The sequence below is a fragment of the Carlito syrichta genome, unplaced genomic scaffold (assembly GCF_000164805.1).
Source record: "Carlito syrichta isolate Samal-C Ts95f unplaced genomic scaffold, Tarsius_syrichta-2.0.1 Scaffold300617, whole genome shotgun sequence".
NCBI lineage: Eukaryota > Metazoa > Chordata > Mammalia > Primates > Tarsiidae > Carlito > Carlito syrichta.
The window spans coordinates 11,492-26,056 of record NW_007244713.1 but is presented as its reverse complement, the minus strand read 5'-3'; the positions used below and the strand labels follow the sequence as shown (position 1 = coordinate 26,056).

The window sequence follows — 14,565 nt, the reverse complement described above, 5'->3', positions numbered from 1 at the left end:
TGATTGCATATAAAGCATAAAATAAAACTAAAGGTAGAGCCCTGGAAAACACCATTATTGAAGGGGCAAACAGAAAAAGGGAACCTAGTAAAAGAAATTATGGAGGGATAGGAGAGAGAGTGTGGTCCCATGCATACTATGCCTCTCAAACCTTAAGAATGAGGAAGATTTGGCAGAAGTGGGATACTACCAGGGGAAGGAGAGGGGGCACATCGCATCAATAAGGGTACCTGATCTCAAACCAGGTGAAGTGGGACCTTGGGAGGCCAAACTTTACCTGTATGATGACCACTTGTATACCTAATCCGGAATTGGACCCCACATCTTTAAAATAAAATAAAATATTTTTTTAAATGAGTAAGATTATGAAACTGATAACCTTCTAGTATATATTAATTACTCCATGTCAGATATTGCTTTGCATGCATTAACTCATTTAATTCCTTCAATGACTTCACTTTTTTTTTAGATGAATAAAATGGAGCACTAAAACTTCAATTTGCTGAAAAGCACCCCATGGTAGGTGGCAGAGCTAAAATTATAAATCCAGGAAAGCTAAATTTTCAGTCTGTGCTCTTTGCCAATGTTCTATACTGCCATTTTTGAATTGTCACATATCCAGAAAAGTATGCTGAGTTAATGAGTAAAAGTTACTCATTGGACCCAGTATTTGGAAAAACAGTTGGGGAAAATTTCAGAGAGGTAGGGATGACACCTGCTTGTTTTTGGTTAAAGAACAAAATAAGTGGTGAGAAAATTGAAATACCCAGAGAAAAATGTTTCTGACTCAAAGAGAATATGGGACAAAGAATGGTAGTATAGCTAGAGGAATGCAGTATCTGTCTGTCTGTTTTGCAAGAATAACTTGAGCATGTTTTTAGCCAGAAGGATAAATGATTCAGGAGAGAAAAATTAAGTGATTGAATAAAATCCTCATGGAAAATAAAGAAAATAATGAATATTTATTATTCTTTCAACTTTCATGTATGCTTCCTCTAAATAGCTTAGAGGAGACAGGACCAATATTAATTTCCCTGTTTTATAAGTGAAATAGCCTTCATTTTTTTCTGCTTACTTCAGTTCAGATAGTGGAGATACAATGTCCAAATCAAAGAGATGTGATGCTTCAAGTATCAGCATGTGGTTTTTAGAATCAGTAGGAATACCAGTTTATATTAGAGAGGGAGAGTGAGAGGGAGAGGATGAGAGGAAAGGAAGGAGAGTGGGGAGGGGAAGGAGAGAGAAGGGAAAGGGCGTATTCCTCAACCCTGGTCCACACCTGCTGAGTCATTATTTCAAGAGTTAACACTTTTAACAAACTTCCCAGGTGATTCTTCTGTACTTTAAAGGTGAGACCCCTGCCCTAATCATTAGACATGGAACCCAGCATTGGTTTCAGCTGACTATATCCTCTGCCCTATTTTCTCTCAAAATTAGTCACTTATAGAAATCTGATGATAAATATGTAGACGTTTAGTGTAATGAAGACATAAAAGTTCTACTTCTTTTTACATTCCTATTTTCTGCCTTATTTAACATTTTGTAGATCTCAATTGAGCTATAAGTGAATGAATATTACTCTTTTGCAGTGAATTCCTGAGATATGCCTATTCAGCAGTGAGCAGTAAAAGGTTCAACATGAGCTGTTCCTTATGTAAACATACAAAAGGCCTGACCCAGACTAAATCAATTTAAAAAGGAAAACATTAAAGCTATGTTTCCTGTTATATACTTAAAGTCTTCTTTGGTTCCTTGTGATTACATTATTGACCAACTATTGCAGACTTGAGTTTAGCCTCCTACACCACCTGCTGAATGGTTCAAATGGTATGGGAGAAGAGTTTTGGAAGGGCAAAGCAATTACAATTATAACTCCTACATTTTAGCCAATAAAGCAGCTTTTTGTGTTAAGGGTAAGGAAGTTATGGGCATCTTGACTCACCCCCTTTCCTGATTTGAATTGCTAAAAGATTTTAAGGGCTCCAATAAGGAGGGAGAGCAAAGTTCATAGAACTTTTAGAAGTATGTGAATTTGAGACATGAAGATTTAATTCCTATTTACGATAGCAAACATTCTTGGAAAAACTTAATTAGGAAATGAAGCAACAATATAAGGCTTTTTTATTATAAGATAGTTACATTGTATTTTTTAAGACAGACGTTAATATTTGGCATTCTGGTCTTCACTGTGTTAGTCATTTTTCTATGATTAGTTCCCTAGCAAAGTATCATTCTATTAGAATTCTTTGCTCTGGTGACTCTGCAGGTGTTTCTTGTGACATGAAAACTTAGTGTACTAAATCAAAGCTCTCTTGAATAAAATATACTTTCATTTTTAACATTGCAGTCAGAATGTTTTTCACTCCTACCAGTTCATGTTTAAGTTGTAAAGTTCTCTGCGTAGGGAAAATAGCATTTTAAAAGTTGTAAAATAGTAAAATTATTCCTAACCTTTGAAAAAATATAAATAAAATTTTAATCTTATATCTGTAACCATTTATATATTTATACTTTAAAAAAATCTAGTGTCCCATGCGATGTGAAATACATCTTTCAGAAGACATCTTGCTCTAATAGTGCTTAATAAAAGTTAATATGCCCCATAAATGTATATAATTATGATTTGTCAATCAAAATGAAATTTTTTAAAAGTTAACATGTGGTATTGGAAGACATTTTGAATATGTTTTCTTAGTATTGAAAAACAAAGCAAAGTGCTTTGAATATTCTGTATTATAACTGGAATTGGTTTTAAGTGTATATAAAACAAAACAAGAATATGTCTTACACGTTAAAGAATAAAGATTGACTACTACTTCAAATCGAGAAAAAATTCTCAAGGATTTTTCAGAAAAATTAAGTAAATCAGTGTATCACTAGTATATTTTCTCTTAACTACAAAGAATTGAAAATAAATCATGAGAATTATGTGACAAGAATGAAAAGTTGGTTTTTTATTGTCTAAATTTGAAAAAAAACTATCCTGTATTAATTTTTCTCCAATGAATCAAACAAATTTTGTAAGTTTGTTTATATTAACTGATTATTTAAAATATAATCTTTACATGCACCAAAAATGAGTGGTAGGCTTTCACCAAATGGACCATCTTTGTCATTTGTAATATAAATTTCAATTTTATACTTGGGAAACCATCAGCAGAGAAAAGTGCATTGATGTTTGCTGGTTTTGATATCTCAAGAGATTGTTGAAAGAAATTTTTGAAGAAAAATTGTTGAAAGTTTTTTAAAGATGCAAGTATATTTTTAATTGGCCTTAATTTTCTACAATAAACTTCTTCTTGGCTTAGAAAGTAAGGGATTTATTGTGTACTAACCAATATACTAATAAAACATTTTTAGGTTAATGAAACAGATCAAATTAGAAAATGTGAGTAAAATTTACTGTTTGGTTTATTAAATTGAGAGTCAGTGGTGTTCTCAGCTCAGCTTTTATGTTTTTTAGAACCTCAGTATGTGTTTTATCAGCTAACTCTGTCTTCCTCTCACTTTCCAGTCATTTTACTTCTAATTGACATTTTACACAGAAGTTGGATAGAGATTCAAAGTAGGGTGATTTTTTTTTTCTTCTAACACTTAGTGAAGTTTTTATGATGTGATGGCTTCTGTGCCAGGCTCTCTATATATTATCTCACTTAATTAAGACTGAACCCATGTTTTGCTCTGCTTTTGGCTACTGTGCCGTTACATAATTTATGCATCCTATTTGGCAGGGAAGAAAATGCCAATTTGTAAGGAAAGCTCAGCCTGTGTTCTGTACCCCTTCATTCCCAAAGGCTAATAAGCCTGGTATAGGTCTCTGACACTTTATACAGAAGGGCCTGTTCTTTGGCTGGAAGCCTCCATGCCTCATAGCAGGGGTCCCCAAGCCCCAAGCCACAGATCAGTACCTGTCCATGGCCTGTTAGGAACTGGGCCACATGTTTACAGCTACTCCCCATTGCTGGCATTACCACCCGAACTCCACCTCCTGTCAGGTCAGTGGCAGCATTAGTTTCTCATAGGAGCGTGAATCCTATTGTGAACTGCACATGCCAGAGATCTAGGTTGTGCACTCCTCTGAGAATCTAACTCCTGATGGTCTGAAATGGAGCTGAGGCAGTGATGCTATGGGGAGTGGCTGAAAATACAAATTGACATTAGCAGTGAGGTTTGCCTGCATAGAGACCACAATAAATTAATTACTTGCAGACTCCTATTAAAACTCTACAGTGAATGGCAACTGAGTTGATGTACTTCAGTTGTACAGCTGCATCTGGCGGCAGGCTTTAAGTCAGAATCCGACACTAATTTTAGTCCAGACATGGCCTGTCCATTATTTACCACTTCCATCTGTGCCTCTTTTTTTTTTATGGTAGGTTGCATAATTATTTCCTTATATATTACAATGTCATAATAATAGAAATAAAGTACACAATAAATGTTATGTGCTTAAATCATCCTGAAACTATCCCCCTCTGGATTCATGGAAAAATTTTCTTCCACGTAACCGGTCCCTGATGGCATTGCTACTTCCCTTGCCGGTCTCCATGCCAGCAACTCAGAACCTTTTCACAGTTTCTGGATGTGCTACTCTCTCACACCTTTGGGCTTTTGAATTTCTTGTTTCCTCTGCTAGAGATACTTTCTTCATTGTACTAAATAAGATGCCTGGACTCTTTTTTTTTTTTTTTAAACTCATTTCAACATTGACTTCCTCTTTCCTGAGCTTCCCAAGTCTGGATTAGATATTCCCTCTGTGTGCTTCTAGTTGCATTCTGTACCTAAACTTTTATAGCATCAATTGTTTTATAATTGCCCCTAGGCCTCCCAGTAGGGATTTGTAGGCTGTATGATGGCAAGGATCTATCCTTAGGGGCCTATCACAAGACCTAATATACAGTGCCCAGTAAATATCCATTGAGCAGATAGCAAGTTAGGTCATTGGAGGATATAATTTTGATAGTCCTGACTAAGAAACAGGGAAGAACTGGATTGCTTTTCACCACTTATTCCATTACCAACAGTTTTATACTGTCAGCATATAGTTTCAAAGTAGTCATTTTTATTTAGGAAAAAAATACAAGGAGAAGTAATGCTATATTTGGTGGAAAAAATGAGAGGAAAACTCATGTTAGACCCATGTTGAAAAGGATAAAGACTATCCTCTAGGGACAGTGACAGCTAGAAGAGATTTTCCTTTTTCACAATACGTTTTTAAATTCTTTGTCTCTCTCTCTTTTTTTTTTTTTTTTTGAGTTGGAGTCTCACTTCTGTTGCCCAGACTAGAATGCAGTGGCCACTCCCAGCCACTGCAGCCTCAACCTGCTGGGCGCCGGCGATCCTTCCGCCTCAGCCTTCTGAGTAGCTGGAACTACAGGCACGCACTACCATGCCCGGCTAATTTTTGATTTATTGTAGAGATGAGGTCTCGCCAAGTTGCCCAGGCAGGTCTTGAACCCACGGGCTCAGGCAATTCACTCAGCTCGGCCTCCCAAAGCGCAGGATTATAGACTGAGCCACCGAGCCCGGCCTCTTTGTCTCTTTAAGTCTTCATAGTAACCACTGTCTGTTTACTCTCTATTGCATCATAATTTTATTTTATTGCAAATACAGTTTATTTGTCCTTCTATCTTTTTTCTCTTGAATGCTAAATGTTTATCTATTTTTGGTTATGATCTATATGATACTAATTCACTGAATGTGTTGAGGCTAGCTTTGTGGCACACATTCTTATATGTGTTCCTGTATGCTTGAGAAAAATATATATCCAAAGTTGTCAGAGACTACGTTCTATAAATGTCCACTTCATCAAATATATTATGTTTTTGAAAGTTTCTATTTCCTTTATTTTTCTAATCTGCTTTGTGAGTTAAAATTTTCTACCATGGATAATAGATTTGTCAGTTTCTTCCTGTAGAATTATCAGTTTTCCTTTATATATTTTGAGGTTATTTTTTACAAATTTGGAATTGTCTTAACCTCCAGATGTATTGAATCTTTTATTTTCAGTTAGTAATTATCTATTTTTAAATAGAATTAAATCAATGTTGTATAATATAATATCATCATAAGTACTTCAGCTTTTTTGGGGCAAGTCTTGCCTGATATACACCTTTCCATTTGTTGACTCTTCCTGTGCCCTAAAGTTTTGGGTGTATGTCATAAAAAAACAATATAACTATGATTTGTTAAATTCAGTCTGATAGTTTTTATCTTTTCATTGAAGAGCTTAAATTATTTATATTTCCTCTGTTTATTGTTGTATTTGAATTTATTTGTATCTTTTTTTTTTTTTTGAGTTGGAGTCTCGCTCTGTCGCCCAGACTGGAGTGCACCACAGCCTCTACCTGGGCTCCGGCGATCCTTCCGCCTCAGCCTTCCAAGTAGCCAGAACCACAGGTGTGTGCTACCGCACCCAGCTAGTTTTTGATTTATTGTAGAAATGAGGTCTCGCCAAGTTTCCCAGACTGGTCTTGAACCCATGGGCTCAGGCAATCCACTCGCCTTGGCCTCCCAAAGTTCCGGGATTACAGACTGAGCCACCGAGTCCAGCTATATTTGAATCTTCTTATGTGCTTTCTATTTGTCCAACTTTGTCTAGTTTTTCTTTTCTTGCATTCTGATTTTTCTTTAGAAGTTATATGTTCACCATGTCTGTTTTTTCAGTTGTTGATTATCTTAGCTGTTTTCACATGTGTACATAACAAAAGTCTGAAGTAGTTAATCATTATCTTTTCTTTTGTCCCCAACAATACAGGAAGCTTAGAACACTTTGCCTTAAATTACCTGGTCCTTTATTATATGTACTGTTATTTTCCAGTGTCTTGTTTTTAACATGTATTCTCACAATGTGGACATCATTGTTATTATTTATTTAAATATAATATTTGTTTAGATTTATCTATATATTTACCAATTTCTTCCTTATTATAACTTCTTGAGATTCTTTGGGCTGCCTGGATTTGGGGTTTGGCATTTTTTGACAATTGGTAGAAAAATTATCAGATGTTATGTCTTCAAATAATACCCCCTCTGTACTGTCTCCCATAAACTTTAGACATTTTTTATATTCTCACCCTCTATTCTCCATGAATCTTAAACCTCTTTCATCTGTAGTATTTCTTTGTCTCTGATTACATTCTGGATTTCTTTGCATCTTCCTTTTAATTCACTATCACTTCAGTTAGGTTTAATCTACTTGACTTTTACATTTAAATAATTCTGTTCTCTTTTCTTGTTTTACCTGGTTCTTATTAAAATCTTAATCCCTGTCATATTTTGAAGATGCTTTTTAAACAATTATTTTATATTATATGTTTGCTAATCTACCTTTTTGAAGTCTTTGAGGGTTGTTGCTTCTGTTGTGCCCACTTAAGGTATAGTATTATCTTACGTGAATTGTTAATTTTGTCTGTGAGTATCTCATTTCACTTGGAACCTGATCTGTGGAAGTGTTTTGAGTTGAAATTGAGTTCTTCTCAAGAGAATTTGTTTTCAATTTAGCCTTTGCCTGTCATCTGGCATTCTATCTACTTGGGGCACAACTCTCCAGTTGAACTTTTTTTAATACTGTATTTGAAACTCAAACTTCCAAGTGCTCGCTTATGAATGCAAAATCTTAGAGAGCTGTTTTTTGGTTTGTCTCTTCACTGATTGATAAGGTCAAGACAGGTAAGTTACCTTGTTCCTTTTTACATGAGGATTAGGAGAACTTTTATTTAAAATTTTATTTTTAAATACTTTGAGATTCATAGGGAATTACAGAAAAATATATAAAGGGACATCCTGTGTGCCCTTCACCCAGTTTCCCTCAATGGTAATTTCTTGTGTAACTATAGCACAATATCAAGACCAAGAAATTGACATCAGTATAATCAATATACAACCTTATTCAGACATCACCCATTCTACATGCACTTACTTATTTGTGTTTGCATGTATATTGTTTTATGCAATTTTGTGACAGCTGTAGATTCATGTAACCACCATCACAGTCAAGATACAGATCTGTTCCATCACTCCAAAGCTCCCTAGAAGGGCTGTTTCTAATTCACCCTTTGACTGTTAGTGAGCCTAGGTGGCCCTAGCTTTATGTAAAGGATCTCCTATTAAATAAATTCATCACTTGTGTGAGCCCTGAGTTTCATCTCCTCCTGTGCAGTACACAGAGCAGAAAATAAGCGTCTGCAGGATTTTGCAGAAACCCTTAGAGTAAAAGCTGCTTTGGCAGGTGCCTGTCTATCATGGTTCTTGGCTTCACTTTATTTGAGAGACTTTGCAGCCTCTGTTATTCTCTTTTGGTGTCGGCTCTGGAATGTGTTTGAAAAAATACTCTCAATTTTTTTCAAGCATTTTAGTTGTTTGTACCAAAAGGTTCATTCAGAGTTTCTAATAGGCCATATTCGGAAATAGATGGCACTGGAAATGTTAAAGAACATCTATCTTTATAGTTTTCATTGTAGTTCATTCATAGATAAGTAGACTTTGATTTATCTTGATGCCTGTGCATCATTTATCTTCATAATAGTTCTAATATAAAAATAACTAAAGCACAGAGAAGTTAAATAATTTGTTCAAGATCATTGGAAAATCACATGAATCAAGTGCTTATTCTATTTTCTGAAACTGACGTTTGGAAGATTTTGCCATGAGCTTTTAAGTTGGATTTATCACCTAAATATTATAAATTACTCTGAACTTTTTTCAAATCAATCTGTCAAATATATGTCAATATCTCAGATACATTATTTAATTTTGGAAGCAAATCGTAAGAGAAAATACAAAATCCCTAACCCTGATCCTTTGAAAGTTTGAAATTTGAATATTAACATATATAGAATTATCTGTCACTCAGTAGACACAGTATTTTTTTGCAAAGGAAGATAGATCTGTGGGAAATCATGTTTTCAGTAAATGCACGATAAGAAAAATATAGCTTAATGTATGGCCAAGATAAAACACAGTAAATTTCAAGCCTAAATGAAATGAAAAAACTCTGATGAAACGCAGCATTTTTGTGGTTGTAATCTTGTGAGTATAGTTTTATCTGTGTGCCATGGGAAATAGACTGATGCTTGCTAGGTTAGTGTGTCTTGTAATATAGAACTAATTTTATTTTCAAACTTTTTTTTTCACATGGATTCTTAAAGTATTTTAAGTATTTCACCTTAGAAATTTATTTAGGAAGTTTATAAAATATAGGCAGCATTAACTGTTGTACATTGTAACTTTTACATGGGATGCAATAATCTAGGGAAACAGGTTAGGCCATCAACTGCCCAAGATATTTACCAAATGTCAGAATTTATGTGGCACTGAAGCAAAAACTTATTGTTTAAAGATTATGTATTCTTATTGCTGTGGGCAGATAGGTTCTCTGTTTTAGATTTGTAAAGATTGTGTTAGTTGAAATCAATGAATTGAAACAACATTTACTGATTGCTAAATAGTATAGGTAGTTCCTGACCTCAAGAAATTTATGATATAGTTGGCAAGACTGGTAAGTCATTGTGATAGTATTGTAATTACAAATATAGTGAGACCCTAAGAACACAAATTTGGGAGGGATGGAGTTTGGAGAAAGGGTGGTCAAGAAAGGCTTCATAGAAAAAGTGGTATCTGAGCTGGACCTTTTAAGAATTAGCAGAATGAAACTCGAGCATTCTACCACAGAAGGATTCTTGACAATTCTACTTCTTGCCACCTTTACCCTCATTTATTCCTTTTCTGTTTATCCTCATTAGGGTAAATTGAAAGGGTGCGTGGCCCACTTAGGAGCCGTATTTCTTTTTACTTATTTATTTTCATTTATTTATTTTTTATTTTTTTATTTTAAAGATGTGGAGTACAATTCAGAAGTTGATTATGCAGGTACCCTTGTTGATGAGGTGTGCCCCTCCCTCCCATAGAAGTTTCCTGAGCCCTATTTCTAATGTAACTTTTGGGTCCATGTAAAACTTTAGGTCACCTTTCCTTGCATGCCCATTCGTAAACTGTCATTTTTCTAAGTTTGTAAAGAGGAAAAGAGAACCAGGTTTATTACTTAGCATAGGAATCATGAGAATTCATCCTACTCCGTTTTTATGGCTCCCGCTATGGTTGTTGATCAATGCCTTTTCATTTCCTTCTTTCCCTATTGGTAATTCCCTCTGCTACCTTGCCATGTAAGCTGACTGCTTATTCAACTCCTGTCTTCTTCTTGTTCCTCTCTTCACTTGAATTCATGATGTCAGTCCTCATCTTGCTTAGCCCACTGCATGCCATCTCCAGTCCTGAGCGTCTGGCCCAGACACCTACCATCTTGAGTCTGGGTAGTCATTATCACTGACCTTTATCACTTAACCAGCCTGTGGTAATGTTTGGTCTGACCTCCCATGCTTACCTAGGCATCTAAGGTGCAGACTTAATCAGACTCTTAAACTTTTTTCTGTACTTCTTACACTGAAAGCCAACCCTTTTCCCTCATTCTACCTCATCCCGCCTGCACTTCCCCAGTAATTAGTTTCATTAGCATTCAATTGATGTAATTAATTAAATTGTATTTTTCTAATTTCTGTAGTTGAAGCTTTTTTCAGTATCTCTACTAGTAATACTATTTTTATCCTCTATGTTATTTCAGTTTTTCTGCTGATGAAAACTTTCATGGGAGCCAAATATTTTTTCTTTTGATCATTCACTTTAAAGCTTTTCTGAACCAACAAAATTTAATATCATGTTACAAAAAAATTCACAAACTTAAATTTTATCTGGCTACCAAACTATGATAAGGTCCTTCCCACCTTACCATACTACCTTGCTGTTTTTACTCTAAAACATGAAAAAAAATGATCTATTTACTTCCTTTTAATTATCTTTAAGCCACGGATAATTTTATTCATTTGCTTAGCAATGGGCCCAATAAGATCAAAGTTGTATGTACCAGCTGTATGGATGACAATAAATCTCACTGTTATTCTACACTAGTAAACATTGTAGTTTTCTCAACAATGTAGTCTGTGTGACAATTAGCTTATATAAAGAACCAAGAGCAAGGGTTGAGGGGGATGAAATAAATTAACAAGACTCCATTACCTTTCCTAACGAGAAATCAAACTTCTGAGGAAGGTAGATGATTAGTGTTAGAAAAGGTTTTGAGTTAAAAAAAGTGAAGGGAAGTTGTAGTTTTCTTTCATACTATTAATAGCTTTGTAACTATAGCTGACTTTCATTCTCTCTGAATTTTTTTCTTTTTGGTAAAAATCAACATAATAATAGCATCTCAAAGCACCTCTGGGATTGAAATCATGCATATGAAAGTACTTACCAAAAGAGTATACAGTGCCAGGAATCACATAAGAAATTATTATAGTATAGATGACTGTAAGTAATGAGCTTTAGATACATTTTCAAATCATAAGATGCAGTAACTTTCTAAAACCTGTCTCATAGATGTGATTAAGCCAGTTTATTCATCAGTAATCCATAGGGAAAAAATGGTCATAATACTATATTAGGAAAAAAAATAAAGAGAGAATGATTATTCTGTGTTTCCTTTTTTCCCCTGTCTTTACAGGAGAGCATTGAACTTAGGAATTCTTCGAGATCCTGGGTCAGAAATTGAAGACAGACAATATCAAATAGACCTGCAGTCCATCAGTATTGGTACTGCACAGTGGGATCAACTAAAACCAGAGAAGGAAAGTGGCTCAGGTGGGGTGCTAACAGAGAGTGAAAGGAATTCTCAAAATCCAGCCCTCGAGTGGAATATGGCCAGCAGGTAGGAAATGATTGAGAAACTTTCTACACTTTTTCATACTTCATTGCCAGAACAATTGGTGATACAATCTCTAGCATGTCCAACTTAAAGGTTTAATATTGCTTCTGCTTCTCATTACAAATATAAAATATATTTTGTAATTGTAACTGACGATTTTGCTTGGAGACCTGCTAGTCCTACCAGTATTACACTGTAATTATTATAAATTAAGGATTGTTGTCAGCATTTAATAAAGAGGAAAATAAAAAGCTTGCTGTGTGTTGAAAGGGTCTGCTTCAGGCTAAAAAATACATGTTTCCTTTTTAAATCTATTGTATTCAGGATAAATTATTTATTTAATTTTAGCCTCTCCTTTTTGTTTATAATAAGAAAAGGAGGAAAGTAACATACTGTGTGAAGTTATGTTTAAGTTAGATGTGGTAAAACAAGAGTTTCTGGCTTTTTGTTTTTTCCCATCAACTTTAACTAAAAGCAAGTATGTTCACAGAGAACATTTTCTTTTATTTTTTCTTCTGTATTTTCTTTTAATAACATCATAGTCTTTGCATCAAGATGAATAGCAATGATAGCAGGTTTATTTTTAAAGCCTAGCATTAAATATTAAATATCTTTCCCCATTTTAATTTTCATTACTCTGCCAAGAAAAAAAATTAAAACTCAAGCTATTTGAAGCCTGGACACACTTCCATGATTAGCTGGGCTATGTAAAAGTTGGTGGTTTTATTCTTCCTGCTGTGTAAGCAGATCCAGGCCCTAGAAAGATGGGACCAGGTTATATAATTGTTTTTGAAAAGTGTGCTACAAAAGTGGATGGCCTGTTATAAACCAGAATACAAAATAAGGACGGGGTTAAAGGAGGGACATTTTCTTCCAGAAAAAAGACAGAATTTCTGAAGAGTCCCTGTTCATAATTTTTTCCCAAAATGTTCGGAGGAGAGTGTAAAGTCTCAACATGAGTTTCAAAGTACTGTCTCTGTGAGGGGCTGTTAGTTGCCTTGTGAGGAGGGTGACCACTGTGGAGGGGATGGCTAAGTTTGGCCATCACCCCCTTCCCAGCTAGGGGAATGGAAACGGAAAGTTTATTGCCCAATGGGTGTGAAATTGGGCTGATGATTGGATGGTACTGAATTCTCTAATAGGTTTCTTCTTAAAACAGATAACTCAGACTCTTCCTCTCACTTCAGCAAAGAAGTTATTTTTTAAAGCACTTGGGAAGTTCCTCCTCCACCCCTCAGGTTGGGAAGGCTCAGAGAAGGGAGTCATCAGTACAGCCACTTTAGACTATATCGGAATTCCTGAAGGTTGGAGACCCCATAGAACTGGACAAAGGCTGCTGCCACCACCAGGACATGAAAAATCTGATGAGACTGGAACCGTATGTCAAATTTCCCTGGAAAGAAGCACTCAGGAATTCGAGCAACGTAAGGGCCAGCTCTGGTAATGTGCATCATAGCCATGAGGAAGAACCTGCCCATCTGGCCCACTGTAGCAGCCTTGACAAAGCCCTCAGCTATTGTAAAGTACATGGTGGGCACAACACCACTCAAGCCAAGTCCCAGGAACATTCCTGCTCTTGTCTGTCGGTGCTTAGGAGTGGCAAACTGGTCCCACTGTGCCACAATGATAGCTGAAATGCCCAGGATACAGCTGATGGAGAGGAAATGAGCCGTGGCTGTGGGAAGCAATAGAAGGTGTAATAAAGCCAGGGGACAAAGCTCCCCATAATCAGTAGAGCAATTCCTTAATAGTCTAGTTTGGAAAAAGTCCAGGGGACTTTTCTGTGAGTGACAATAGATGGTGTGGAAGAGCCAGGAGAAGCTGAGGCAGAGCACTGCACCCAAAAAGAACATCCCCAAAACCACCTTCCCCTGGAGAAGGGCCATGAAGTACATATTTGGTCTGAGCATGGTCAAGATTCCCAAAAAGAGAAACAGCACAAAACCAAGCAGATGGGTCCAAATGTTGCCAGTTTCTATATGGATGTGGAAGATACTCTTGAAGAAAGCCCTAAAGGAGGGCATGCGCAGTCTGTGGCCATGTAGCAGATAGTCATTGTCCTTCAGCCAGTCAGGGAGAACATTATATGGGATGACCATCCAGTGTCCTTCCCAGACCTTGTACACAAACTCCTCCATCTTCTCCACGGCATGGTGGGCTTTCAGGGGAAGCGTCAGGACACGCACCTCCTCTTCTTCCTGGGGCACTGGGCATATTTGCTCTTCAGCTTTGGTTGGGTTGGCGATGACCCGTTTGCCCTTCTCTTCCAGCAGGGGTCCCACCCAGTTCAGCCAGTTCCACCGTGTCAGTTTCTCTGTTACTGGCAGGAGCCCCATCACTCTGTGCCACCACAGATCCTTTGTGGGAAGACATCTGGCTGGTACTTCAATACCCTGCAGCTTCAGCTTGGGGAAAGATTGGGTCTCTCAGCCCCAGGGGACAGAGATTGTCCTGTGATGGTAGACAAGTCTGGCAGGCAGGCTCTGCTGGGGCCCGCGGTCCCCCGCACTACATCGCGCGTTGCTGGAGGAGGGGAAGCGGCCCCAGATCCTCAGCTTCCTCCCGTGCCTAGGGGGCACGCGACCCACAGAGAACATTTCAAAGGGATTTAGTCCTGAATGTGAATGCTATGCCCTATCAGATATGATTTAGAAAAGATCTTTTCATTTTATTGTTGGTATCCTTTGATATACATCCAGTTTTTAATTCTGATGACGTTTAATCTGTGTTTTTTTGTCGCCTGTGCTTTTGGAGTTATAGCTAAGAATGCATTGCCAAATCTAAGGACATGAAGATTTAACCCCATTGTTTAT

General features: G+C 36.6%; 1 protein-coding gene and 1 pseudogene across 1 annotated transcript in view; one reads left to right on the top strand and one right to left on the bottom strand.

Moving 5' to 3' along the window:
* LOC103256996 (vacuolar protein sorting-associated protein 13B-like) overlaps nt 1–11,759 on the top strand; it is a gene marked incomplete at its 5' end in the record, with an annotated part of 55,154 nt that extends 43,395 nt beyond the window's left edge. The window contains one exon of the mRNA XM_021710741.1: nt 11,552–11,759. Within this exon, the coding sequence (XP_021566416.1) occupies nt 11,552–11,759 (208 nt within the window). The remainder of the gene's footprint in view (nt 1–11,551) is intronic.
* Nucleotides 11,760–13,001: 1,242 nt separating this feature from the next.
* Nucleotides 13,002–14,125, bottom strand: LOC103256995 (annotated as a pseudogene).
* Between the last annotated feature and the right edge of the window lie 440 nt (nt 14,126–14,565).